The sequence below is a fragment of the Fusarium keratoplasticum genome, chromosome 1 (assembly GCF_025433545.1).
Source record: "Fusarium keratoplasticum isolate Fu6.1 chromosome 1, whole genome shotgun sequence".
Classification (NCBI taxonomy): domain Eukaryota; kingdom Fungi; phylum Ascomycota; class Sordariomycetes; order Hypocreales; family Nectriaceae; genus Fusarium; species Fusarium keratoplasticum.
In genome coordinates this window covers 4,294,169-4,318,987 of record NC_070529.1, presented here as the reverse complement: position 1 = coordinate 4,318,987, position 24,819 = coordinate 4,294,169, and the positions used below count along the sequence as shown (strand labels likewise).

At 54.0% G+C, this 24,819-nt stretch overlaps 8 protein-coding genes across 8 annotated transcripts; 4 read left to right on the top strand and 4 right to left on the bottom strand.

The window, feature by feature from the left end:
- NCS57_00128900 (uncharacterized protein) lies at positions 1 to 1,226 on the top strand (the record flags this gene model as incomplete). Its single annotated transcript, XM_053051358.1, has 5 exons — positions 1 to 400; positions 460 to 652; positions 712 to 806; positions 863 to 1,011; positions 1,104 to 1,226. The coding sequence occupies 5 exons, from the start codon at positions 1 to 3 to the stop codon at positions 1,224 to 1,226; spliced, it is 960 nt and encodes a 319-aa protein (XP_052919873.1).
- Positions 1,227 to 2,673: 1,447 nt separating this feature from the next.
- On the top strand, positions 2,674 to 5,186 carry NCS57_00128800 (uncharacterized protein; the record flags this gene model as incomplete). The annotated part of the gene is made up of 2 exons (XM_053051357.1): positions 2,674 to 3,199; positions 3,253 to 5,186. The coding sequence occupies 2 exons, from the start codon at positions 2,674 to 2,676 to the stop codon at positions 5,184 to 5,186; spliced, it is 2,460 nt and encodes an 819-aa protein (XP_052919872.1).
- Positions 5,187 to 7,136: 1,950 nt separating this feature from the next.
- On the top strand, positions 7,137 to 14,332 carry NCS57_00128700 (uncharacterized protein; the record flags this gene model as incomplete). Its single annotated transcript, XM_053051356.1, has 4 exons — positions 7,137 to 10,073; positions 11,024 to 12,024; positions 12,074 to 12,896; positions 12,956 to 14,332. The coding sequence occupies 4 exons, from the start codon at positions 7,137 to 7,139 to the stop codon at positions 14,330 to 14,332; spliced, it is 6,138 nt and encodes a 2,045-aa protein (XP_052919871.1).
- Positions 14,333 to 14,652: 320 nt separating this feature from the next.
- NCS57_00128600 (Phosphatidylinositol N-acetylglucosaminyltransferase) lies at positions 14,653 to 16,208 on the bottom strand (the record flags this gene model as incomplete). Its single annotated transcript, XM_053051355.1, has 2 exons — positions 14,653 to 15,676; positions 15,727 to 16,208. The coding sequence occupies 2 exons, from the start codon at positions 16,206 to 16,208 to the stop codon at positions 14,653 to 14,655; spliced, it is 1,506 nt and encodes a 501-aa protein (XP_052919870.1).
- Positions 16,209 to 16,594: 386 nt separating this feature from the next.
- On the top strand, positions 16,595 to 19,291 carry NCS57_00128500 (uncharacterized protein; the record flags this gene model as incomplete). The annotated part of the gene is made up of 1 exon (XM_053051354.1): positions 16,595 to 19,291. The coding sequence occupies one exon, from the start codon at positions 16,595 to 16,597 to the stop codon at positions 19,289 to 19,291; it is 2,697 nt and encodes an 898-aa protein (XP_052919869.1).
- Positions 19,292 to 19,406: 115 nt separating this feature from the next.
- NCS57_00128400 (uncharacterized protein) lies at positions 19,407 to 20,500 on the bottom strand (the record flags this gene model as incomplete). The annotated part of the gene is made up of 4 exons (XM_053051353.1): positions 20,363 to 20,500; positions 20,279 to 20,307; positions 19,724 to 20,228; positions 19,407 to 19,679 (listed from the first exon to the last, which is right to left on the bottom strand). The coding sequence occupies exons 1-4, from the start codon at positions 20,396 to 20,398 to the stop codon at positions 19,407 to 19,409; spliced, it is 843 nt and encodes a 280-aa protein (XP_052919868.1). The 5' UTR covers positions 20,399 to 20,500.
- Positions 20,501 to 21,355: 855 nt separating this feature from the next.
- On the bottom strand, positions 21,356 to 23,259 carry NCS57_00128300 (C2H2-type domain-containing protein; the record flags this gene model as incomplete). The annotated part of the gene is made up of 5 exons (XM_053051352.1): positions 21,356 to 21,864; positions 21,915 to 22,195; positions 22,244 to 22,810; positions 22,863 to 22,948; positions 22,993 to 23,259. 5 exons carry the CDS (start codon positions 23,257 to 23,259, stop codon positions 21,356 to 21,358), a joined length of 1,710 nt encoding a protein of 569 aa, XP_052919867.1.
- Positions 23,260 to 24,126: 867 nt separating this feature from the next.
- Positions 24,127 to 24,792, bottom strand: NCS57_00128200 (DUF2470 domain-containing protein; the record flags this gene model as incomplete). The annotated part of the gene is made up of 1 exon (XM_053051351.1): positions 24,127 to 24,792. The coding sequence occupies one exon, from the start codon at positions 24,790 to 24,792 to the stop codon at positions 24,127 to 24,129; it is 666 nt and encodes a 221-aa protein (XP_052919866.1).
- Between the last annotated feature and the right edge of the window lie 27 nt (positions 24,793 to 24,819).

The following is a 24,819-nucleotide window of genomic DNA, read 5'->3' as shown; positions in this document are numbered from 1 at the left end:
ATGGCCGTCCTCCCTGGAGTATCCCATGTATCAGTGAATGTCAGCGTCGCCGGAGAGATTGCCACAGAATATGAAGTCCCAAGCGATCAGACGCCCATCTTTGGTACCGGCCCAGAGCTTCCTGGTCCTGTTAGCCACTGTTACATCGAGGCAAAGACCGGCGCAGAGTTCAGGATCGAATTGACGGTGGATTCTGCTTTCCATTTTCCAAGATTCAACAATTCAGTCTCCCTTTTCGTCTACATTGACGGCATTTACCTGTCAGGCATTGTCGTGCAAGACGACACTCTTCTTGGACAATCATCTCGCACCGCAGTTGTCGCGGATGCATATTGTCGCCCGGAGGAAGAGGGTGGGCAGCCTTGTTTCAAGAAGTTCGTCTTTTCTTCCATCACCACAAGTATGATGCCCCCTATATCTAGACGGGGTAACAATCCATGAGCTAATACAGGATACCAGCCGAGACCGGATTCGGTGAAGACATGACCAGAGAAATGGAGCGTGCTAAAGATCTAGGGGTTATCAAAGCGGTTGTGGTGGCCGCAAAGACTGGTCAGCGAGTCCCTCGGATTCAAGTGCCCGGCATCCAAAGCCAAGAGCGAGAACTCCCGGAAAAGGCATTGAAGGGCAGAGAACTGAGTCACCAGGGGTCGTATGTTCTGATACCCCAGACGATATCGCTTGATTCACTGCTAAGAGATCGATTTGCAGCCTAGCAGTCAGCACCGCATCGCCCGTTTCAGAATGCACCATACTTCACAATCAGAATGTGCTCGGAACGATCTTCTTCCACTATCGATCCCGTGGTATGCTAGTGACCTGACCTGGCGATACCGAGTGGGGTGACTGATCTGTGATACAGAAGCGCTTCAGCGGGAAATGATTATCCCACGGTCTCCATCAACAGAAACACAGCCTCTCGCCACATCGTCTCCAGCTGATACTAACCTCTCGAACCTCTCTGAAGACGAAATTCGACGTCTAGCTAGGGAAAGACTGCGTGACCTTCAAGTAAGTCACTGCCCACGCCGCGAGCTGCTCCCGTGCCACAAGATTCGACCCGACTCAGTATATTCGTATCATGTTACTAACCTGTGCGCCAGGTCAAGAATGAGTCCCGACACGTCAAGAGGGAGGCTGAATCTGTACCACCAGTGGTCCGGCCTCTCAAGATGGTCAAACTGGATGATGGGACAGAGGCCATTGATCTCACCGAGGACGATTGAGGTAAAACATGAGGTTTTGGGTCTTTTTACCTGCGTAATTTGGCAATGGCGTATGGAATACGGATTAAATGTCTGACTAGGGCAGTCGGAATCACTTTGTGGCAAACACATGGCGTTTCGAGGAAAGGGAATTGACAGCGTATCGGCAGTCAACCACTATGATGAGCACGTTGAAGCGTCTCGCTTTGTACTGCGAACTTCAGACCCAACAAGGTAATCTTTCTTTTTATTGTCGAGTGGCGTTTACTGTAACGGTATGAACGTAATCGAGGTTCTGCTCTCTCCATGCAAAGAGATGTTGTCGGTATCTCCCCCTGATAGCCTCTCATGTTATTCCAGGTCAGTGAAATGATCGAAGTAATACTTGACTACCTACCTAGTTGCAACTGACACCAAAGCCCGTAGGAGAAAGGGATAGGAGATGGGATGGGGAGAAAATCTGTTCAGCGTAGATGTGTAGGCTATTTAAGCCATTCGAGTACTCTGTTGGTGTCGTTAGCATTGCTTGAATTGCATCTGATGGCTAATATTGGGCTGGTTGGGTTTGTTGGCCGGCGACTACGTTCCATTGCCAGCTTTCACTAACACAAAAACCGATAGTAGGCCAACATCTAGCCTTGCTTACATACTTCTTGTACCATGGCATCGCATCCCATTTCTCCTTTTCGAACTCCATCAGTCCCTCACGAACCTGCTTGACAATCTCCTCAGCTTTCGCGTTGCTGGTAAGGTGGGAGCGGCGCTTTAAAGTCCGACGTGGTATTCTGGTGCTGGGAGTACCGCAACGTGCTGTGCAGCATCTTGCTCGTGGTCTACATGATGCGAGGACGAGGCGGGTGTGTCTGAATGCTCTAAACATGGTTGTGTCTAGGTTAGGCTTGGACGTTGTGAGCAGGGAATATTTGATGAGGATGGAACAAAGAGCTCGATGATGATGGATGAAGGCACATTTTAAAGGACTTAAAATCAGTATTTTTTCTAAATTCTTACTCTGACATGGCAATTTTATGAAAATTTCAATTGGCGCATGATGGCAACAACAGTTTGATCTCAATGCAGTGGGAAACTCTCATCACCCTGAGAGTATATGTTCAAGTCGGGCCTCCCGCTTGCGACCACATGTACGTACCTTTGGCTCGGGCAGGGGTTGCGCTCCACGCAGGTACCTGCAGCGATTGGTGCAAGTAGCTCCGGGGCTCCCTGCCAAGCCCGCCCAGCGTGAACCTCCTCCGTCTCCTTTCACCGAAACCCTCATGACGTTGCATCTCGCTCGACTCCTCGGCAGCTCCTGCTATCGCATCCATCTAATCGATCATCTCGCGTCTCCCGCGCCGTCGCCTCGATCCCGACAATGCCCTCGTGCGGAAATGCTGCACCTGCCTCCGCATAGCCGTCTCCAACTACGCGCTCATCGCTGAGCGGGCTGTCCTCTTCTCCCTCTCTCGCAATGGCGCCAGACGGACCGAGTAACATCCGCGTCTTCATCCGCTGGCACGACCAGACTGTCTTCGCCGGCGAGGAAGTCAAATGTACCATCACCTTTAAGAATGTCGCGCCAGGTCCGGGTCAGCCCAAGCAGCCGCCGCCGCAGTCGGAACGGAGTCGACTGGCCTCTCCTTTGCATGGGAGGCCCAAGTCCAACCATGGCTTGACGCCGCCGCCGTCGGCATCCTCGGGCAGAGGCCATCGTCGCTCTGCTTTATCGTTGAGTGTGCCGTCGTCGCAGACTCATAGTCGGTCGGGCTCGGTGCAATGGCCGTCGTCTGCGAGCACAACCGATCGCCAGCCGGGACACTCCCACAAGCGCTCCGTCTCCATTGTCTCGATTGGGTCAACAAGCACTGTCGAGGACCATCTCCAACGAAATGAAGTACCGACGCGACCCCAACGGCCTCATCGCGGTCACGGCCGTGCCTCTAGTTTACAGATTATCCCTCGGGCTCAGAATCAACCCTCGCCAGGGCCTCATTCTGGTAGGTAGCGTATACTCGAGCATATGGCCGTCAGCTAACCTTTGGACTGCTAGCATCATTCTCTCCTCGTTTCTCTAGCTCACCTTTATTCCATGCTTCATATCCCCCACCTGATCGATTTGGCCGAATGTCTAGACCACCTACAGCCCCTAATACACCAGCTCTTATCGGCCGAAGATCACCTAGGGCCTCTCCGAGACCATCACCGAATCCAGTGCCAGAATTCCACTTCCCTGCAGCGCCGTCGCCAACCGCGGAGGCACCACCAAGCCTATCAAGATCAACAAACGAGAGCATGCTTAGTCCTAGAAATGGTGCAGCCGAGTTCAATGGTCTGGCTTTGCGCTCTAAAGATGGCGTTCCGACGATCAATGAACAGCCTGCTCCCGCTGCCCGAATTCTGGCAAGCAGCGGCGTCTTGGGAGGAACACCAAGAAGCAGTGGAGAATTCTACTCTGTCAGCAACAACTCGTCAGAAACCCTCGTATCGGAATACGTGACACAGCAGCCCGTACGGGGGCACGCGCGGCCTCTTCGAAGAAGTCTCGGTATGCCATCGCCGCAACCAAGAGCACCAGAGTCTTTGATGATGGGATACGCCCAATTACAAGGCTCATTCACACTGGACGGATCACTGGTCAGCCTCAGCCCCTTCGATCAGGTCAAGAAGAAGGCCATTGTCGGTCAAGGGGGAGGTGTTGTTGGCCTCGAGTCCAAACGTGATAGTGGCCTCCTAGGAGGTTTTGGATGGAGCCGACTCAGCAGCTCCCTGGGCGACTTTTTGGGTGGTGGAGAGCTCAGTACCATCAAGGAGATGCGTGGAGTGGCCAACTCGAAATCAGTACCTCTTCTTACGACACCACAGTCTATTCTTTTTGTTGATTTGCAACTGGCACCCGGAGAAAGCCGGGTATTTGAATATTCGTTCCGATTACCCAAGGGACTCCCTCCAACCCACCGAGGAAAGGCAGTCAAGATTTCTTACAGCCTGGTTATCGGAACTCAGAGGGCCGGAGGATCCAAGGAACAACAGGTCAAATCCGTCGAGGTTCCTTTCCGAGTCCTTGGAAGTGTGAACAGCCACGGTGAGATCTTGGGGCACGATCTCATGAATCCCTACATATTGCTCCGAGACCAGGCTCAGGTTAAGAGCCCATCGAGCACTGGCAAAGGGGCAAAGACGAACGGAGTGCAAGGACGGCAATCTTCGTTGAACGATTTCCTCCTCTACGTGGACGACCTGGTGCACAGGCCCAGAGATGAAAGCGGTAGCATCCTTCTCTCACCGACAGGCGGAGGAAACTCGAGACGACCCTCAGCTTTTGAGGATGCGGGCACTGCCCAAGAGGCAATTCATTTGGCGATCATGAGAAGCAACATGACGTCCGGGGGACAGCAAAGCCCCAACCGATTTGAGATCGCCCGCAACGGACAACGAGTTGGTGTGGTTATGCTTACAAGGCCGGCATACCGACTGGGAGAAGTTGTTACCATGGCGATTGAGTTTACAGATGCCGATATCCCATGTTATGCGGTACACACTACGCTCGAGACTTCAGAGAAGGTAGACGCGTCTTTGGCGATACGATCCGAGTCGAGCATCCACCGAGTGACACGAAAGGTACACTCATCATCATCTGAGGCAACAATGTACTCACGACGCGTCACATTTAACCCGACAATTCCGATAACCGCTACTCCTGAGTTTGTGACGAGCGGAGTGAGCCTGGATTGGAAGATTCGCATCGAATTTGTGGTGCCATCGCCGGGGAATGATTCTCCCGACAGCGTTGAGCGACTGGCACCTCACCCACTGTTGGAACAGATCTCTCAAGATGAGAAGGGTGGCACAGTGCTTGTGGCCGTGGAGAATCTGATATGTGAGAGTTTTGAAATTGCGGTACCCCTGCGCGTCTACGGCGCAGTTGGGACAGGACTCGAGCGGCTTGAACGAGATGAGGCTTCGGAAGAGGGTCTTGTAGTATGATGGAGTTGGATTGAAGGGTAAAACCGGGCTTGTGCTGTTGGATATTAACCATACTTATGGGACGGATGTTGACTGGCTGAAGTTACACAGAATAGGGAGGGAGGAGGAGCTCCTGAAGATGATCATGCTGGGGATTAACAGAACATATACAACGGGGTATAGTCAGAATAAAAGACCATTCTGGGTTTATGGAAGCACGAGCCATTAGCATGAGCATGAGGATATGCGACTGAAGTATAAGAAGTGAACCGGAAATGTTTCATGCAACCATGGCCAACACCGGCAGAGTGGGCGTGGATGCAGACAGGGTCCTCAGACACGGATAAGAAAGCGTACGCGGCAGATGAGACAGCTGACAGTTGACAATGGGACGCGGCCTGGAGCTAATTGTCGAAGCCTTGAGAAAAAAAAGGGGATTGGGATTGGGATTGGGACTGATCGGCTGGTTCAAGAGCCGGGGTTTTGGTGGGATCGGCTGGTCTGCCACCAACAGCCACCGCGCCGGGACCCTTGGATGAGGAGCGAGACAATCACGTTTAATAGGTACAATAGCGAGAGGCGCAAAATGGCTGAGATGCCAGGTATGGTGATAACGAACCGACGGGCGGTGGGATAGACCTCATTTCGCAATGTGCCAGGGTCAAAGGTTGGCGACAAGGCATGGATTGGCGGATAATAGACAGCCTTTCTATTCGAGGAAAGGACGACTCTGGCGTCGAGGCCTCGGGCAAGATTTGCTTCTTTGATTGACTTGGTGCGACGAACGAGGCTTTTGGACTGGGTGGGATGAGGTTGGTTGGTTGTGTCTTTGTTGTTGTTGGTGATGATGAGCGGGCTCCGCCAACCGCGGCACGATGATGAGATGTTGCATAGGTAGTGTGGCTGTTGATTCGACAACGGCGAGGAGATATGTGAAAGGCGCTGCTGAGAGGATGCAGGCTGAACCTCGAAGCTGAGCCCTGAAACCCAGGAATACCTCAGCTGTCAAAGGTGCTCACCCTGTCGATGGCCATCCAGGGCCCCTTATCATGATCACCAACACGAAGACTCTCTACCAATTCCCAAGGCGAGGCAATCTTTCACCACCGTCCTTGCCGGAAGTGATTCGAGGTGACAGCCACTAACGGGAGCGCTAAAAGCCGGGATTCCAGCGCCAAGGGCAAGGGCCTGCTCTCAGGCCACTGGTCGAGAGGGTCAAGAGGTGAAGCTGACCGGAGGGCGGGCAAGCCGCCAGGCGAGAAACGTCAGGCTCTGCTGGCCCGTGCTTCCCGCTTGCAAGCCTCCCCGGCCAACGGACCCACCAAAACAAACCCCGGCCGGTGGTCGGGGCTCCTTTCCCTTGGGAAGGACAAGGCCTCGGGTCCTGGGAGGGAAGGAACCCAAGGTTTCGCGGACGGCAAGAACCATCATTTCAACATTCCATCCAGCAGGCCGGACTCAAACCTTCCTTTCCTTCTGTTCTCAACCACCTTCGTTCACGCCTTCGAACCATCGTCACTCGCTTCAATTGTCGCTCATTTGATCACTTGTCAAAAGTCACTGTGCGCATGACTCTTTTCTTTTTTCCCACTCCAGCCCCTCTGTGTGCAGTAGCTAACCGCTTTCCACCCCCCACAGCCTTTAAGCTTTGCAGATTCGACCTCTTTTTCACCTTCTTCTCCTCCCATCGGCCCGTGTAGGCCCGCAGCAGCTCCCCGACTTACACCGCCCGTCATCCACTTCTGCAAGCATCATCCTGATTTCTCTTGGGGCAACCGGCTTGTTTCTGTCTGGCTAGTTTTGTTTCTCGGCCGATGCCAGAGAAAACACCGGCTCTTCTCTTGCCTAGATCTTCGCCTCTGAACTGACACCACTTTTCAATGGTTCTGTCTTGCTTCGTCTGACCTTTCTCGATCCTCTCGACAATACTCTCTCCTCCAGTATCTTCTCCCAAGTGTCAATGGCGGCGATATGGCGGCGACTCCCTCCCACGGCCGCTTCAAGTTCACTCCCTCCAACTCTCCCTTCTTAGCTCGCCCAACTCGGACCTCCAGGTCACCCATGCGCGGTCGCACCACCTTGAATGACTCCTCCAAGCTCTCCTTGAAGCGTGTTATCGGCACCACTTGCTCCTCGCCCACGGGCTTCGACACACTACCCTCCTCGTTCGCTTATATCGCCGGCGGCGCTGTCGTTGTGGTGGATGTTGATGGAGAGAATCATACCCAACGCTTTTACCGAGCTCGACCAACTGCTGTACCTCTGTACTCAGTAGCAACATTTCAGAATACACCTTCGACACCTACAGGAACTCCCAAGGCCAACGACAGCCGCGGCCGTGTTGCACCAAGCTTTCGAAACTCGCCTCATGCCTCCACTGACTGGAACGAATCTCCCGGAAGCAACACATGGACCAGCCGTGAACGAATCAAAGCTGCTACATGTCTCGCGCTGAGCCGAGACGGTAAATATTTGGCTGTTGGCGAGACTGGATACGCACCTCGTGTCCTGATTTTTAGCCTGCACGATACTTCTTCGGATATCCCCCTCATCTCTATTAGTGAGCATGCTTTTGGCGTCACAGCCGTAGCATGGTCCTCAGACACTCAGTACTTGGCATCCCTTGGTGCCGCCAACGATGGATTTATCTATGTTTGGAAGGTCGACCCTCGCACGGGTGCGGCCAGGCTCTTCAAACAGAACAGGTGCACATCCTATGTCAAAGACATGGTCTGGATGGGCAACTGTCTCATTACGCTTGGAGTCCGCCACGTGAAGATGTGGAAGCCCGATGACGGGCCAGCCATTTCTCCTACGAAGCAAAAATTCTTGAATGACCAGCCACCGGCGTCGACTCCTCCCTCTCAGAGAACCCTGCCAGGGCGTAATATCTTGCTGGGGTCTCTTCTGGAAACTACTTTTACTTGCGCTGCTGTTGTCAAAGACTCCGGCCTTATCCTTTGCTCTGAAACGGGCGATGTGTGCATTTTGGAGGACGACGACAGGCAGATGAGGTTACAAAAAGTCCTTGGTCTGGACTTTTCTATCACCTCGATTGCCATCCGAGGCAATCTTGCCTACATTGGAGGCAAAAACGGTCATTTCGCCGTGCTGGATGCCGAGGCTGTCTTGGACGGCAAGCCCGCATCAGCATGCATCCGCGAGACGACAGCGCCCTCCACAGGGCACGTCGCGCTAGGATTTCTGGCGGACAAGCTCGTGACTATCGATTCACGGCATTGTATCGACATCTGGAATTATGACCATGTTCCGGGCAAGGATGCCCAAGCTGTGGCCAGCGTCCCTATTCCTGGCCATGGACAACCAGTTACGGGCATCCAGATGCTACAGAAGCCGAATTATCTGGACGCATCGTTCCTGACTTGGACAGTCACAGGCAATGTTACTTTCTGGACACTGGAAGGCCAAGTCAAAGCCTGTGTTGATGTCCCGATTGAGATCACCGAGTCGGAGAATGACCTGGTGGGACCTATCAACCAGCTAACGTGCGCTCGCACAACGAGTGATGGCAAGCTGCTCGTCTCAGCAGATCGACTTGGTGTCCTGCGCGTCACCGACATTGCGACAAAGGACTCCATACTCGACATCAAGGCTCACACGGCCGACTGCCGTTGCGTGAGCGTTTACGATACCGGCTCAAAGTTCCTCATGGCTTCTTGCGGTAGGGACCGCACCACACAACTTTTCCACCGGACAGTGGATGGCTCTATCGAGCACTTCCAAACACTGGAATTTGCTGCTAAGGTCGTTCAAGTCCTCATCCCGTCTGACGACAAGGTGTTGACTTGCTCCTTTGACCGGACGTTGCAAATATACGACATTATTACAAAAGAAGGCGATCCAGATGCTATCGCCGCCATTCCTTCTAGGGTTATTTCACTAAGAGCTTCTCCCAGTTCCATGGTCCTGGGCCCCGGCCAAAGGACCGTATTTGTTTCGCTTTTGGATCGATCCATTTGCCAATACGACCTCAACACGGGTCGCAAGATTTCTTGTTTCAAGTGCACGGACGAGGGCAGGGGAGATTCTGCTGTTCTCGACTCGCTCTCTTTTGGCCAATGGCCACCCAAAGACCAGGATTTTCTATTAGGGACATCCAACACGGACAAGTCCATCAGGTTATATGACGCCCAAACGGGCAGTTTCTTGGACCGCGAATGGGGACATACGGAAGCAATCAACGGGGTTTGCTTGGTTGAGGACGAAGACGGAAGCCGCAAGGTAGTGAGCGTTGGTTCGGACGGGACCATGATGATTTGGTTGTTGGATCTGAACGATCCGGTCCCCGGTTCGATGAGTAGGGATCCATCGCCGGCCAAGGATATTGTTTCTGGACGGCCACCACTCCGGAGAGTATTATCAAAAGCTGAACTGGCCGAGTTTCAGCGCCCTTCGACAGCATCAGGTCGAAGATCACCACCACGGACGCTCCAGCGACGGACTTCTCGATTCAATTTGGCTGCGAGTGTGACAAGGACGCCGACAAACACCTTCCCAACGAGCCCTGGCAGCACAGCTGTTGAAGATACACCCTCGCGACGACCTTCAGGAGACAGCCGAGTCAGTCCTCCAGTTAGTCCCAGAGCAAAGGTCACTCGGCGGCCATCACTCCCGGCGTTGGGGACAACTGCTCGCAAGAAGACATCATCCTCCAACCTACGGTCTGGTTTTGGATCATTAAATATGGCGACAGAACAGACCTGTCGTCAGTTGCGAACATACCGAAAGAAACTTGCTTCCTCGGAACCCATCAGTCAAGACAACCTGACCGAACTGGATCAGGAGCTGCGATTGACAGCGGCTGCGCTTGGCGATCGGGCCATTCGAAGCAAGGCGATGAACGAGACGGTCTTGAGTGGCTTACTCGACCAATACTCGGAGAGGCTGGTGACATTATTAGATGAAAAGCTGCGCCTTAACTATCTGCCCAGGGACCTAACAGAAAGGAACCTAACAGAGAGGGATGGGGATAGTCCTGATTCTGAAGGCCAGCCAAGCGCAGATGGGGATTCAAGTTCCCTCTCGCCATAGTATATTTTGGTCTCATGTGTTATTACGGGGCTTTTTTGTTTGTTCATTTTCATTTCTTACCCGGGTCAAGACGGTAACGGCGTTTATGGTTGATAGATTTGCGGGAAAGGGCGGCCAACGAACAAGGTTAAGCGTGGAGTGCACTCCGCTTGCCGAGTTCCATCATGATACCACTGGGTCTGGAGTCTTGTTGATAACTGATAGCAAGCACTATTAGGATGCAATCTATCATTACAGCCGGGATCGGCGTTTATTGTTGACTGATTTCCATTGCTGACACTGGATGTTGGTGAAATGTGAATTGATACACCTGTAAGTGAGCGAGTCAGACAGACTTGCTATTCGTCAAGTCAAAGCTCACGCTTGGCGCGGTTGGCAGTAGCGAGTTGGTCGCCAGGGGTATCACGTGATTGGACACGCCTTAGCGCAGCTGGCAGCTCTGGACCTCAGCCCAGATTTTCCTCCCTGCATCTCTTCGACTCTCCCCAAAACAGCTCACCCAACATTTCCGGCGAACTCAATCACGTGACATCAGGCCAGTCGATCGCGATCCCGAGGCAAAAAAATTACCACACGACAGTCGGACGGCCGAGCGCGTTTCGCAAGAGGAGGCTCCAGATAACCCCCAACCTGCATCTGCATCACGCCAGATGAAAGGCCTCACGGTCGGCATTGACGGTTTTGGAGTCATTGACTAAGGTTGCCTCTGTACGTGTTTTGATAGCGTCCCGTCTCCCCCAGCCATGACGTAGCCGTGTTTTTCCTTTGTCGCGACGAGGCCTAACTGGACAACCCACCAACCATAGACCGTGATCGTGGCGCCGGTTCATCTTCTTGCGAGACGTGAAGGCCCCCTGGATAGCTGGCGAGGTGGACCGCGGGGCATGAATCAACCGGCCGCCTACACGCCCCTCGAGTCGCTGTTGCTATTCCAGTCGGTGGTGACCAATGGAGTCGACACTGGGGCCTTCGCGCGCATCTCGGAGTCTCTGATCAGCAACTCGCTCATCAAGGATGATCCTACATACGATCCCACGCGACTGCAACCGGATGCGCTGCATCAGCTGTTCCTGCTGCTGCTAAAGGAGGAGCTCAGGACCGAGGCGGAGCGCGGGGATGCGACAGCAGATGGATCACCAGGGTCAAGGAAGAGGAAGTTGGGGACGCCGCCGCTGCCGACGCTTAAGGAGGTCTACGAAAATGTCGAAAAAATACCCGCGCTTGTCGAGACACTCTACGCGCGATACCGCGAAAACATCGTCAAGCAGATCCGCGAGGACGAGCGGCGATTCGAGAATGTCCGTGGTGAGATTCAGCTGCTTGAGCGGACTGAGAGAGAGCGACGCGCAAGGGCCGCAAGTCAGAATGGAACACCAGTGCTCGCCTCGCGGGATGCGAAGCCTGTCCTCGCGCCCAACGGGCCAACCGCATCACCGACTCCAACCCCGAACTCTTCGACGCCGGCAACTGTGCGGCGGGGACCTACACCGCATACGCCCGTGATACCACCAAAGCCTCCGACTTCTCACGTTGCGCCGCCAACTGTTGCTCCGCCAAGCCATCTTCCCTCTGGGACGCCGCCAGTCCGACCTGCGGCATCTCCAAAGCCTCCTAATGGGAGTGGTTCTGTTCTTCAACCTCCCGCAGGTGTCCCCCAAACTGGTCCACGACCACTGCAACCACCGCAAGCGCACCCTCCGAAGCAGGCACTTACTCCACGGCCCGAGGTTGGAATCAAGCCAAAGGAAGCCAATGCGACTCCTCAGACTGTGACGCCGGTAGCGGCTCCCCTCAAGTGGGAGAAGCCGTATCAGCCTCCTCAAGCAGCTCATACGACACCACAACGACAATACCAGCCTCCTACACAAGGACCGACGGCTCCTCCAGGGGTACAACAGCAGCAACAGCAGCAGCATCAACCACAGCAGCCACACCATCAACAGCAGCAGCATGTACAACACCCGCAACAGCAACAGCATTGGTACCCTCAGCAAACTGCTCAGTTTTCTCCTCAAACTGCTGCTCAACCTCGCCCTCAGACACCGCAACACGCTCAACACCAGCCTCGACCACAGGCACCTGCTCAACATCCACCACAGGCCCAGCAGGCTCAGCAAGCTCAGCACCAACCACAGCAACATGCCCAGCAACATGCTCAGCAGGCTCAGCATGCGAAACCGCAGCATCAGCAACGACCAAATCCCCCTCAAACTCCCCAAACTCCCCAGCACCCGCAGCCCTCTCTACCACAGCATGCCACCCCCCAACAGGCTCAACACCCTTCACCTGCACAACGTGCTCAGCAAGCTCTGCCTGTTCAACAGACTCAGCAGGCTCAACACGCTCAGCATACCCCGGCCACCCACCAACCGCAGCCTCCACGACCACAGCAAGCCCAACAGCAGCAGCAGCAGCAGCAGCAGCAGCAGCAGCCGCCGCCGCGACCGGCTTCTCACAAACCGGTCCTTGTGCCTCCTCAGCATGCGGGACAACTGGCACCTCCTTTACAGCCAGCTCCTCCACGACCAAGTGGCGAAACCAATGCTCAAGCTCCTCAAGCTCGACCAACGTCAACCACGCCTGTGCCGCATCCAAGCCGCCCTATTCAACCGCCACAAGGCCAAGCACAGCAGGTTCCTCGTCAAATTGCTTCAGCCTCGCCGACTCCTTCTGCAGGAAGTACTGGCCCTATTGCTCCACCACAACAAAGATGGCCACCAGGATATGTGTCCCAACAGGCACAGCACCCCTCGCCGTCTGGTTCTCCTGCACCGCTGGCATCGAAAGCGGATAACAAGGCTTATACTTCTCCTTATGTTGCTCAACCCCCACGACCTGCGATTCCTGAACATATTATCCGCCAAGCCGTCAACACACCTGTCAAGCGGCTTGGAACACCTTCTACACCACATACCCCAATTTCAGCTACGCCAACACATCTCACCCACGGTTTTGGAACTAGATGGGCCTCACAATCGACGCCTTCCACTCCACGTCCCCTTAGTGGGGAACCCCAAAGTCCCGCGTACGAGCCGGTTAGCCCTCCTCAAAAGCCGGCAGCCTTGCCCAGCTCTGCTGGCTCAACACCAAGACCTTCCAAGCGACAGGCGCCCAAGTCGGTACCGAAGACGGAGCCCAATGTTCCCAAGTCTATTCGAGGACGATCGGCTCGGGCGGCACCCAAGAGCCGCGGGATTAGTGCTACTCCGTCCTTGACTCGATCCAGACGTAGTCAGTCTGTCATGTCTCATACGGATGATCACACGACGCAACCCTCTGAGTCGGCGCCCAAGATTAAGGATGAGGATGCGACACCTCGGCCTACAGAGGATACTGGTGATACTACGGCAGACGAGAGTGTTCCCGGTCGACCCCTGATTGTGACCCCGAGCAGCGTGTCGTCTCGACTGCAGAAGCGAAAGCGACAGGATACGCCTCTGGATCCTCCGCCAGCAACGACGCAAGTTCTGTGGACTCGTGGTTTCACCAAGGTTTCCTCGTCGGCTCTGGACCAGATCTCGAGCCACCGTGATGCCAATATGTTCGCAACTGCCCTTCGGGAAAAGGACGCGCCCAACTATCACCAAATTGTGCTGCAGCCACAGGATATAACGTCTATCCGCTCTGCTATCAAGCATGGTAATAAAGCAGCCGTTCAGGCTGCCGCGGGCCTACCAGGTGGTGACCCTGGCACTGCGCACGTGTGGTTGCCGCTCTCTGATGAGCTTGTCCCTCCAAAGGGAATCATCAACAGCGCCCAGCTCGAACGTGAGCTTGTCCACATGTTCTGCAATGCCATCATGTACAACCCTGATCCCGACCGCGGCCCTGGACCAGCATTTATGAAACGGTCCCAGGACGAGGAAGAAGAAGTAGTGGGCTATCGCCTCGACGAGAACGGCGTGGTGAAGAACACCCGCAGCATGTTCGTCGAGGTTGAGAAGCTCCTGGGCGAGCTACGGAGCGCGGAAAAGGAGCGCAGCGCGCCACCGCCGTCTACTAACCGTCCTGCAAGTGTTGCCACGCCCGCCGAGGAGACGGGCGATGATGATGACGAGCCAGGTGAACGCGAGACGGGGACGGTTAAGAGACGTCGAATTGGAACCAGGGGATGAGTGAACATTCACCGCTTCGAGGTCACAACGACTTTGGATGTTGGCTTTGTGCGCTGCAGAATGAAGTGCAGCTTGTACTTTTTTGATTGTGTACAGCGTCTAGAATACTGAGCTAGCTCCTTGTTAATTACCCACCACTCAAGCATCCCATCGACTGATGCGTGTATGCTATGCAACAATTACTATTCCCTTCAATCGCGCCTTTGCTGTCTATTTATGTCTGTGAAGTCTCCGGAAACTCCCAACGCCGTCATTACTCAGGTTCTTGCAAGGTGCCACTGTCTGAGCTAGAGTATGTAGTAGAGTCAAGATATAAAGACTCATTCAAGTTTGGGGGCGCCTTGAGATGTGCTCGACCGATTACTATGCAGGCCCTTTTTGGAGCCGGCGCCATCCTCAGCAGGTTGCTTGCGAGGCCAGTCGGGGCAAATATCGATATTGTCTCTGGGGAACCACCATTCTAGAAACAGGAAGAATAGATAGTCGACGACACAGCACAAGCAGAATAGCTTGCCGGCCCATATACCGCAGCCGTAGTAGCGTTTGAGACGATCGATAAGAGCAAAGTTGCGAATTCGACTGCCGTAGCCAGAGGTGTCGATGCCGTAGAACTCGTCTTCAGGGATGGTGCCCGAGATGCCGTCGTAGACGCGCTCGGTGCGGAGGGCAACGTTTTGCCACGAGTACATCTTCTTGACCTGGTCATGGAACTTTTCCGTGCGGATCTTACCCGCGCGGATGGCGGTTATAGCCTTTCCGGTAGCAAGCACGATATCGTCCTCCTCTGGCTTGGCAAATGTTGTCATGTGTGAGGGAAGGACCTCGGGGATACCACCGACCTGGGTGCACACGACGTACAGTCCGCAGCTGGCTGCCTCGACAATGACGGTACCAAAGGCTTCGGTGAGAGATGGATGGAGGTAGATATGACCACGGACCATGACGTCGCGGACCTCCTCGTGGCGAATGGGACCTAGCATCTCGACGCGGTCCTGGAGAACGTTTGTCTCGATCATCTGTTCCAGATCAATGGCCTTGGGACCGGAGCCGGCAATGATGAAGCGTGTGTTGGGATGATTCTCGAGCACACGAGGGATAGAGGCGATGAGGAGGTCAGTTCCCTTGTTGTAGAAAAGACGTGAGATGACGACAATGGTGATAATGTCGCGGGGTCCTATTCGTTGGGGAGAAGGGTAGACTGGGGCTTCGGAGCCAAATGTTGTGCTCTGGGGTGAGGGGGAAGCTGGAGTATCCTTGGGACGGAAGTTTTCTGCAACGACAGCGTTGGGTATGACTGAGACCATCAGGGGGTCGAGAGATGCTCGAAGCACCGTGTTTTCCTTGCTGCGATGACGTTAGAAGAGGTCTAGCATGGCATTGCTTTCAAGTCTCACCATGTATGGCTCACGCAGATACTATGATCAACATCACTCAGCGTAAACTTGAGGAGCTTGTTGGTGAGAATGGTTCCAGCGTCGGCGAAGCCAAACAGCGAGTGATCGGTAAAGGCAGTGCGCAAGCCCATGGTGCGGGCGTGGAGGATGGCCTCGTGGCAAAGACTGCTGAGACTGCCATGGCCATGAACAATCTCGATGCGCTCGCGGATGCAAATATTTCTGAAGATGGGAAAGAACGAGAAGACAGTGGGAAAGGTGGCGTGGCGATAGATCTCGAGGAAGGGCACGTGGTAGACCTTGACGCCGTTGGTGAGATAGCGGACGCCCTTGCGGTCGTCGTAGGCGTGGGTGATGACGATGACCTTGTGGCCGCGATCGATAAGCTTTGTGGCGAGTTGATAGATGTGCGACTCGATGCCTCCGGGCTGGGGGAAGAAGAAGTCGCTAACCATAGCGATGTTGTATGTGCGGCGTGTCATGATGGCGGCGGTTAGGGGGGGTTCCAGCAGAGCTGGGCCCCTGAAGATGTCTAAATGAGCCCTTGCTCAGCACTTGCTGAGATGATTCAGGCGACAAGACTCAATTGATGGTGTTTTGCTGCGCTGTCGAGGTCATGGACTCATCTCATGCTTGTCTCCTTCTCTCATTCCACGTGTAAGACATGGCGATGCTGCAGGGGTGGTGTTTCTAGGTGGACCACGCCAAGCCAGACCGCGTAGAAATTTAGCGGTCAGAGGCGGCAGAATCGCGATAAGATGCTTGATCCACCCAAAATTTTGGGAAGGAATAAGTCCCAGGCCCCTCCATCACCAACGATTCTGGATACAGGTTTCTACGGTCTTGGAGAGGAATTGACCTGGAAATCATGTATGCCAGATACGTCCCTCCCTCAAAGGGCGGAAGCTCTTCGAATGCAGCACCAGCGCCTGCTGCACCTCCGAAACCTTCCACCACGAGCGACGGCTTCAACTACTCGCGATACGTCCCCGGCGCAAAGCCTGCGCCTGCGCCAAAGCCCGTCGAGGTGCCACAAGTCCAATACTTTGATGACGAGCCGACACCGCAGAAGCCGAAGAGGAAATGGGAGTCTACAGAAGAGGCTCAGAACTCTCCGCAGCCCGGCAGCAAAAAGTCCAAGACGGAAGCAGAGACGGTGAAGAAGGACAACGAAGAAGAACCCAAGAAGAAGAAGAAGGTTAGAAGAGGCAAGAGGAGGACCGGAGCTTCCAAGGACGACGAGGAGGAGCCAGAAGCCCCCAAAGACAAGGCCGAACCACAAGAGGTTGAGAAGGAGACACCTAAGGAAATAAGTGAGGTCCAAGAGGAGAGTCAGACGCTCGAGGAGGACTCTGAAAAGGACAAGAAGGAGAGGAAGAAGAAGGAAAAGAAGGAGAAAAAGGAAAAGAAAGACAAAAAGAAGGAAAAGAAGCAAGACCTGGAACAAGCTGATGAGGTGACGCCGGAAGTGAACGACGACAACGAAGATGTGTCCATGGTCGATGCTACAGGTCCCGAGGCAGCTGAGGAGGTTCCCGAACCAGTCGAGACTGTGAAGGCAACTGAGGAAAAGAAGGAGAAGAAACGGGAGAAAAAGAAGAAGCACAAGGAGGCTGAACCGACCGAGGGAGAAGCAGCCGAGGAGGACACCAAGAGACACAAGGCGGTGCTTGAGCGTTTGGAAAAGTCGTTGAAGTTCGCCAGTGAGACGGTACAAGATGCCGAGGAGGAATCAGATCAAGGAGAGCTCCATGGTCTCGAACCTCTACCCCAGCCTGAACCCATCTCCATCACAACTTCCAAGCCCAGCTACGAGACCCTTCCACCCTGGCTGGCGGAGCCAATTCGCGTCTCACAAGATACTCGCACGCCTTTTGCAGATCTCGGCATTCTGCCCAAGGCATCTCGCGTGCTAGAGGAGAAGGGCTTCAAGGATGCTTTCGCTGTGCAGACAGCAGCAATTCCTCTCCTACTCCCCACAAGCAAGCAACGGCCAGGCGATGTCCTCATCTCTGCTGCCACTGGTTCTGGAAAGACCCTTGCGTACGCACTGCCTGTCGTACGAGATATCAGTCAAGGTGCTGTGACAAGACTCCGGGCTCTAGTGGTCCTCCCTACGCGTGAACTGGTGAAGCAAGCCCAAGAGGCGTTTGAGCTCTGCGCCAGAGCATTTGAAGGCGGAGACCGGAAGAGGGTCAGGGTGGGCATCTCAATCGGTTCTCAGTCACTCAAGCATGAGCAGGAGTCTTTGATGGATCGAGAGGTCCGGTATGACCCTGACACACACAAGAAGCTGCAAGAGGAGAGCGAGCAAAGGAAACAAAAAGCTGGCATCTCTGCTCTCGATGACCTTGATGATGACAAAGCCGATCCTCGGCTGAGCAGCATGGACGGCTACGTCGTGGACTTTCCCTCAAAGGTGGACGTTCTGATCTGCACCCCTGGGCGATTGGTAGAGCACATGGAACAGACTCCTGGCTTCAGCCTCGACTATGTTCGATGGCTGGTAGTTGATGAGGCTGACAAGCTCCTTGCGCAAAGCTTCCAGGGCTGGCTGGATCTCGCAATGGACAAGTTCCGCGTCAGCAAGTTCAGCGCCCGGGACTTTCCAGATATGGACTTTTCGGGTGTTCGAAAGGTCATTCTCAGTGCCACTCTTACCAGAGATCTGAGTCTGCTCAACCAACTGGGTCTGCGACGGCCGCGACTGATCGTCCTGGAGAGCGACGGCGATGTCCAGATCGCGGAGCATTCTCTGCCTGTACTCCTGAAGGAGCACGCCATAAGAGTTCACGACACGAATCTCAAGCCGCTCTACTTGCTTGAGCTGCTCCGAAGCCAGGACATGCTCATGGCCAGTCCGAACAAGGATGAAGACGCTGCGAAGCCTGATGAAGCTGAAGAGTCTGATACCAGCTCGAGCTCGGACTCTAGCTCAGACTCTGATTCTTCCGGTTCTAACTCTGACTCTGACGCAACCTCAGACACAAGCTCCGATTCCGACTCTGACTCGGATTCTGAGTCTGAGTCCAAGTCGAAACGGTCATCAGGTCGCTCACTCAAGTCTCATATTCCTGTCTCTCTCATCTTTACCAAGTCAAATGAGTCGGCGCTTCGTCTATCACGACTGTTGGCCCTGCTTGACCCTTCGCTGGCCTCGCACATCGGCACTCTCACATCTACGACACCTACACACATCCGTCGCAAGACTCTGCGTGCTTTCACGGCACCATCCTCTCCCATCCGGCTCCTCATCGCTTCCGATCTCGTTGCCCGAGGTATCGATCTTCCCAACCTCGACCACGTCATCAACTACGACCTGCCGCCAAGCGTTGCTGGTTATGTCCACCGAGTTGGTCGTACAGCTCGAGCTGGAAGGTCTGGATGCGCATGGACACTGGTGGGCGATGATGAGAGCGGTTGGTTCTGGGGCAAGATCGCCAAGGGTGCAGGTGTCAGGAGGGCTCAAAAGATGGAGAGAACGAGGATTGAAGAGATGGGCGAGGAGAAGGTGGAGGAGTATGAGGCTGCCCTGGAGAAGCTGGGCAAGGAGGCTGGAAGGTGATGTAGATATTAGAGATGGGCGCGCATGGCGCATCTGGAGTTACATACCCAATCAAGTACTTGACTACATACAATGGTTTCTTATGGCCTGCCGTTCAGTTGACATGTCTTTATCCTCAGTCAGACCAGTTATTGTGCTCTGGGAGACTTGATGGTATAACTCTCGAGCCAGAGCCATTCTCAGTTAGGCTTCCATACCCCTGTGCCCCTTTCCCCTTGTTGGACCGTTCTGACGGAGTCTCTTCTTCCTCTACAATAGATCTCTCTGGCCCCGGCAACAGGGAACGACGGCTCTCATGATGATCATCTGTTTGGCCTCGATGATATTTGCCCCAGGCATTCCATGAGCCCATGCCGTCCTTGACAAGGACGAGACAGATTATCTTGACCTACTGTTAGCGATTTGTCTGTGCCATCTTCTGACATTGCGTACCTGTATAAGACCGACTGCTATCACAACAATTAAATCCACGCCTGAAGTCTTCTGAAGTGCTCCTCTCCATGGACCTTTGCAGGCAGCACTCCGCTCATATCTCTCGGCGCATCTGTTCGCTTTCCCTGGAGGGAACGGATAGGCCCGATCCAGGATCGTGTTTAGCCCACAGCAGTCGTACGCATCTTGAATACTCTGTATTCCACGGGAATCATGGGCGCGAAACATGTGCATCCACTGTGTTTCGAGCATGCAATCCAAGGTAGAGGAGGGCAGAATCGTCTCGAAGAGGATGGTCGCGAGGATGGTTGTTGCGAGGCCTTGAAGGACCTGGATGATCAACGGGGCGAGCTTGGCAACTCTGTTGGAGGAGGACGACGAAATTGGACCGTGGCGAGAGTAGAATATGTTGATCAGAAACCCGGAGACGGGGAGGAGGATGGTGAGGATGGAGACGGCGGGCGAGATGGGGAGGGATAAGGATGAGGCGTGGACGTGGACGCCGCTGGAGGGACAATCAGTTGAAGCATCATAACGAAGAAGGGAGATACTCACATGGCGATTCCAAGCAGCACGAGGCTGAGCTGCAAAACATGGTGAGTCCATTGATGTAGCCATCCAGGGCTATTGTCGACCTACAAGGATGTGTACAATGACGGGGTTGATCTTGATCATCTTTGGAGGCAGCTCAAGTCGTGAATTTGGATAGAGATGAAAGAGCAGAGAAAAGAGTAGAAAAGAAAGAAACGGACCTTTTTGGTTTCGATTGTGTGGTCTTGTTGGATGGGTTGAAAATGCAACTGTAGGCATTCAATGACGAGGATCCTTTCCCCGCAAGATGCGGGAGGCCGACCACGGACAGAACGGGACGTGTCAGCGCGCACAGTGGGTGAATGTAAACAAAACATGGCTATTTATTAATTAGTTTGACGTAGTGTAACGTATGGATATGGAGGCAGACATTTGATAAACTGACTTGCCTATTTGATGTACCCTCGATTTTATCTCTTCACTCAACGACAGCGCCTAGTGTAAAAAGGACTTTGATAACTCGATGGATAAGAATTTCCTGAGACTCTATACTGTCTTAGACCACTTTCTTTTGATCTAATTGCTATTATTCAATGTGATTGAGAGGTTGATAAGGATTTTCCAAGGATACATAGGTAGGTAGCTATCCTTAGGAGGAGTAGTGTGCGTCATGTCCACCCCTGAGGGTAACACATGGCCGTCACGGATGCATTGGGTTGAAAGATAATATATAAGCGTATCTTCATATATCCTAGCGTAGGTAGAACCATTCTAGTTGATTATTCAAACATAGGAAAGTGTCGTGTAAATGACAGGCGGGCATAAGTCGCAGTGCATACTGCTAAACAAACACACTTTTTTTGTACACAGGCCATACTCGAATAGTCTCGAGAGGTCTAGTTATACAGTCATTTCTCATCAAGAGATTCTGGCAGCAGTCTACTGAAGCTGAGATCTCTTGATAAAAGTACATGGAAACGTATATGAAACAAAGAAAAGGCTGCTTCTCAAAGGAGCGAGCATCAACAAGGAAATTGCGTGAGAGGAAAAAAGAGTGATACTCGATCAACGCAAAGAGATTCGGAAAATGACACGAAGAAGTTAGTAAAGGTTGTTGGCTGAGTAGCTCAAGTGAAACGACTCGGGTGCCAACCCAGTTTTAGCATCAAAGCTCTGGTAGACATCGTCCTCCACCGAAGTGGCAGAGCTGGTCCCAGCTTGATACGGGTCCGAGCAATCAGACGACTCCGAAGAGCCAAACGTAGCCGAGTTGTCATTGAGAAAGCCTGTGCCGTCGACGTCCCCAAAGATGTAGTCATCTCCCATGTCCAGGAAGTCGAGGAAGCCCGTCTCCTCGGCCATGTCTGACGTCTCTTCCGAGGTTAGGCCCGGCAGGGGGAAAAGGTCTGCAATGCAACGTGGGAGGTCCCGTAGACTTTCAATGATGTCGTGCTTGACCTGCGGCTCATAGTGCATGAGCGCCTTTTCAACCTCCTTGGTCACGCGGTGGCGGATGACGGGCTTAGCTTTTGTCCACCACTCGCGGTACTCGGGGATGCTTTCCCGGTTGATGGTGGAAGCTTTGGCTGTTGATAGAGAAGCGTCATGGTCTGAGGCTAGTCAGTATTATTATGTCTGGAGGCAGCTTCTCATGACTTACAAGGTGACGGGATGCTAGGGTCATCAGGGTCCATGTTGAACAAGATGCCATACCACTCCTTCCACTTCTCTTCTGGAGACTTTCGGGTTCTTGCTTTGAGCTTCCTGGCCTGTTCCTCGTCGTATCCATCCGCGAGATCTCGAGGCATCTTGCTTGGGTCCTTGACCGTGCAAGGGGTAGTCTCTCGCTGGTGCTTCTTGAGCTCTTCATCCTTCTTGAACCGGCGACAACATCTGTTGCATTGGAACTTGGGAAGACTGTGGCTGCGCTCAAGGTGCTCCCTATCCATGGTTAGCAAACCTGTTATTGCAACTATCGAGCTCACTCACTTTACCCGAGGTAGCTCTGTCCAGCCTGGACCACAGCACGTGCGCTTCGCTCCAAACGTCTTGGGGTCGTACTGGTGATAGGGGCATGCGAAGCGCGGCTTGGTGTCGTCCTTTTCGATCCTAGCCCTCTTCTTGTCCTTCTTCTTCCTGAAGCTGTCGTCATCCTCACTGTTGTCGCTCTCGTCCCTGCTACCGTGGCGGCTAGACCTCTTCTGGCCAGCAGCCGACGAGCGGGACGTGGACTTGATGCCCTGAACGGAGCCCGATGAAGGGTGCGATCCTCCAGAGGCGGGATCGCACCCTTCATCGAGTGCCTCCAGTTTTCGTTTAAAGCATTCCGAGATAGCAGCCATTAAACTGTCGACGATGATTTGCTTGCGGCGGCACAGCTCCTGGTTGATGCGGTAGTCTAGGTAGGCGGCCGACGGCTTCGTAGTGGGCTCGGCGTTTGAGGAGGCGGCGGCTCCCCGTCCAGCATCTGGCGGCAGAGGCACGTTGAGGAGCTTTGCGCACTCGTCTGCGAGGTTGGTGCGGCGTCCTTGGGGGGACGAGTTGACTTGGCCGCTTCTGGGATGTGTAAGGGTGTGTGTATACAAGATGAGATAGATGAAATACTCACGGGGAGGCAGGAGAACCTCGACGGTCCTGACCGCTCTCCTGGTCCTTCTTAGACCGGGACTTTCGTGATGTGCCAATAGGTTGGTTCTACATGGTCAGACTGGACAGCTAGTGTTTAAATGACGACTTACAGTATGTGAATGAGATACAGTGTGTTCAATTGATGAGCGAGATGGCTTGTTTCTAGTGACAAAGACTTTCTCTTCCGAAGCCTGAGGCATATCCGATCGCCGGCTGCCCAGACGACGGTCTATAGTTGGGTTTTCGAGGGACGGCTTGAACCTCAGGAAGCCGGGGAAGAGGCGTTGCAACTTGGACTGGGCGGAGTGGTAGAAGAAGGTGTCTCGATGGTGGCGGTTCGAGGAATATCGTGTGGCTTTGTCTCTCAACGAGGGCATTCTCGTGAGCTACGAGGTCGTTTCTGGTGCATGTTTTAGCCCTTGCACTTTCTGATGAGAACGATGAGACGAGCCGAGTAGAGTAGAAGTTGGCCAGAGTTTAAACATTAAGAATGACAAGACAAAGAACTACATATATACTCACGATGGCCCGACCTGCCCTCGATTATGTCAAGAGATGATGGTAAAACCCGCAAATGCGTACTCCGCGATGACGGCTGCCATATCGCCGACCGCGGGGAAGAGAGAAGGGCACATCTGCGATGTTGAGGGACGAGACAAGTGCACAGCCATATAAACACGCGCGTGTGAGTGGATGCGATGCGCGAGAGATAATAGATGGGGGGCCTACAAAGTATGACTTACTTGTTCATGCAGCAGACTTGACGAATCGAAGGTACGCGATGAACGTGATGGTAAACAAGGCTATGCCTGTTTGGACCATCCAGGTCATCCGGCCTGCATTGTAAGGCGGATGGATTGCATATTGCATCGCGGAACAAGGCGTCGACATACATGATGATGGTTCGCAAACTACCCATCGGCCCATTTTCTCATCGAGTGGTTTGCCCAAGGCGATCATCACCCCCGCGGGCCTCGACGAATCATTTTGAAGTTCTCGGATGGGATGGAACAGGGCAGTCACACGGAGACTGCAGTCAGCCGCTGCCAATTGGGTCAGGATCAGTTGTGATCAAGTTACACTTTTGAATGATACGAGCCAAGTCCAGCCGCATTGTCCCGGCAGTTGTCAATTCAGCCCTCGCCTAGTTGTACAAGAGTCGAGGTTGTCAAGGCATGTACAACCTCAACCTGGCATCAATCCCACACGAACTGCCTCATCCTTCCCAAGCATGAACCATTCAATCACTGCTTCTTGCCGTTCTTCTCCTGCTGCTTCCGGGCCACGATCCCATCCACCCGCTTGAACGATGGGAACCCCTCAAAGAAGCAGTTGGACAGCCACAACCACCACTGCCCAGACAACCTCTCCACGCCGTGCCTCTGCAGCTTCCTGTCGAAAAAGTAACACTCGACCACGTGGATCCCGACGACCGGCCAGAAGATGGCGTTGACGAGCCAGCTGTAGAACGTAGGTCCTCCCGGGAACCCGGTTTCCAGCAGCCTCCAGACGTCGGTGCCAGGCTGGACCCAAGGGAGGGTAGCGGCGCAGAAGAAGTAGAAGATTACAGATCCGGTAACGATGATTCCGAAACCCTCGGGAGGCCTGTAGCCCTCAATGACCACGTCGCTGAGGCCCAGCGCCTCGCGGGCCTCAACCGCCATCTCGATGATGCGGTCCTTGGCCTCTCCCCAGCCCTTGAGCGGCGGCGTGAACGGGATAAAGTGGTCCCTCCCGTCCTTCGAGCGAATAGTCATGCCATTGAGGTCGACGTCCCGCAAGGCCGGGGACGAAGCGGCGCCAGCAGAGAGGTGAGCGTAGTGGCGCAGGTAATAGGAGATCTCGCGCGTGTGGTCCTGGTTCATGTGCGACACGATGCGCTTCTTGCGGGCATCATCAGCGGAGGCCATTTTGAGGACGTCTTAGGTGCCTTGGGG